Here is a 1721-nt window from a genome sequence, read left to right as displayed (position 1 = left end):
AACAAAGGGAACAATTGCTTGCAAGACAATGCAAGTGAATGAAACAAAAGTAGTAAGTTTGGCAACTAGTGAAATACTTTGTTTTCCTAGATTTAGTTTCTTCATTTCCGTGGAGATAAGAAAGTAGAATCACTTATCAGGCCAGTCGCTAAGAAAACAAACGAGAGCAGACTCTCTTCTTCAAAGTACTAGAAACCAGCAGGACACAGACCTGGTGGTAAGGCATGTCCAGGAGGCCTCAGGTCTGCCTCCTTATAAAGGCAAACGAAGCAGTAAGACAGACAGACTTGCACTTTCCGACCGTGGCCATAAATTAGCTTGGAGAACATGGTTTGCAAATGGAGGTACCTGCTGGGAGGTAGGTGAGTTTTAGATTTATGGGAAAAGCTAACTTGATGCCATAACTATTACAGATCCTTACCAGCAAAAGCCTCCAGACACCAAGCAAGGTGATAAATGTCTTATATTCTGATTGATGTGGAAACCAAACTGTGACATCTTCTTAGACTACATTTTGGAGCTCGGGGGTAAAAGTAAGGCAGTGGAATGAAGTATTCATCAGAAGTCCAGTGCCTTGGGTTACAATTCTACCTTTTCTAAGGATGTCAAACCTGGCTTTTATAATCCAACATCATTTAATGTGAGATGAGACCAGTGATCAACTCAAAGAAGCGTGTCAAATCAGAGGGAAGTGTAAGTAAGAAAATACCTTCTTCAAAGTACAGTGAAAACCCTAAACATTCACCATCTTGGTAATGGCTCTCACTGGACTGGGCGGACTGTTAATGAGAGTCAGAGGGCCCCTCACAGACACAGCCAGGACAGCTCTCAGGCAAGAGCTGAGCTATGGTGAAGCTGATGCTCAGGTTGGCAAGAAGAGTCTCCCCATCCATGTTCAAAGTGGTAACAAATCATGAATCCAACTTAGTAAATGCTGACTTAGCCTTTTAAAAGGAAGCATTAACAATTATATTCAGTGTAATTTTATTGCTTAGCTTATTAATCAGAGGCATACCCTGTGCTCCAAAGATGAAATCCTCAAGCGTGCCAACAGTACTGACTCCAATCTTTGTCACATCCCAAACACCCATCCAGATAAGTTAGGGACTGCAGCTGCTCCCTGCCATCTTCAAGAAGTAAGAGACAAACTGAATTTCCTAACTTCTTAAAGATCTTCCTACAAATGATTTTATTATAAATATTTTTTCTTGGAATAGACAAAAACTGCATTCAGCACTATCCTCCAACTTGTTCTAAAAGAATAGAGAAAACAGGGAATCCAGAACCATTTAGAAATCAAGATAAATAGCAGACACCTGAGTGTCATGCTAAGCGTCTTTCTAATAAAATCAAACAAAGCCAGAAAGTTAAACAGGAACCCCCATTCCCACTAGCCTGCTGGATGAAATAATGAGTTTGGTGCTCCGCTCCTGTTCTGTAAACTGAACTGCTCCTCTCCTCAGTCCTGAGCAGCAGACGGGAAGGCAGAAGGCCTTCAGATCCGAGCATCAAGAAAGATCTTGACGGTGTGTCTGTAACTTTGTTTAAGGATAAGAATGTTCCCTATTTGCCAGGGGTAATGTCCGAGTAATCCTTCAGCACTCCAGCCAAGTGTTCATTGTGAGTCTTAAACCGTCGCTTTTTCTGTGAAGCAGGCTTTTTCCTTCTCTGAATAGAGGCCTGCAGGGCAAGGTAAAGACAGTTAAACACAAGTGACTGGG

General features: G+C 42.0%; 1 protein-coding gene across 5 annotated transcripts in view; it reads right to left on the bottom strand.

The window, feature by feature from the left end:
* Window positions 1-967: 967 nt before the first annotated feature.
* Window positions 968-1721, bottom strand: part of Gtf2e2 (general transcription factor IIE subunit 2) — a 48418-nt gene continuing 47664 nt past the window's right edge. For all 5 annotated transcript variants that reach the window (XM_031339516.1, XM_031339515.1, XM_031339517.1 and 2 more), the window contains one exon: window positions 968-1680. In XM_031339516.1, the coding sequence (XP_031195376.1) occupies window positions 1564-1680 (117 nt within the window). In that variant the 3' untranslated portion in view covers window positions 968-1563. The remainder of the gene's footprint in view (window positions 1681-1721) is intronic.

This window comes from Mastomys coucha, unplaced genomic scaffold (assembly GCF_008632895.1).
Source record: "Mastomys coucha isolate ucsf_1 unplaced genomic scaffold, UCSF_Mcou_1 pScaffold22, whole genome shotgun sequence".
NCBI lineage: Eukaryota > Metazoa > Chordata > Mammalia > Rodentia > Muridae > Mastomys > Mastomys coucha.
This window is presented reverse-complemented; position numbering and strand designations above follow the sequence as displayed.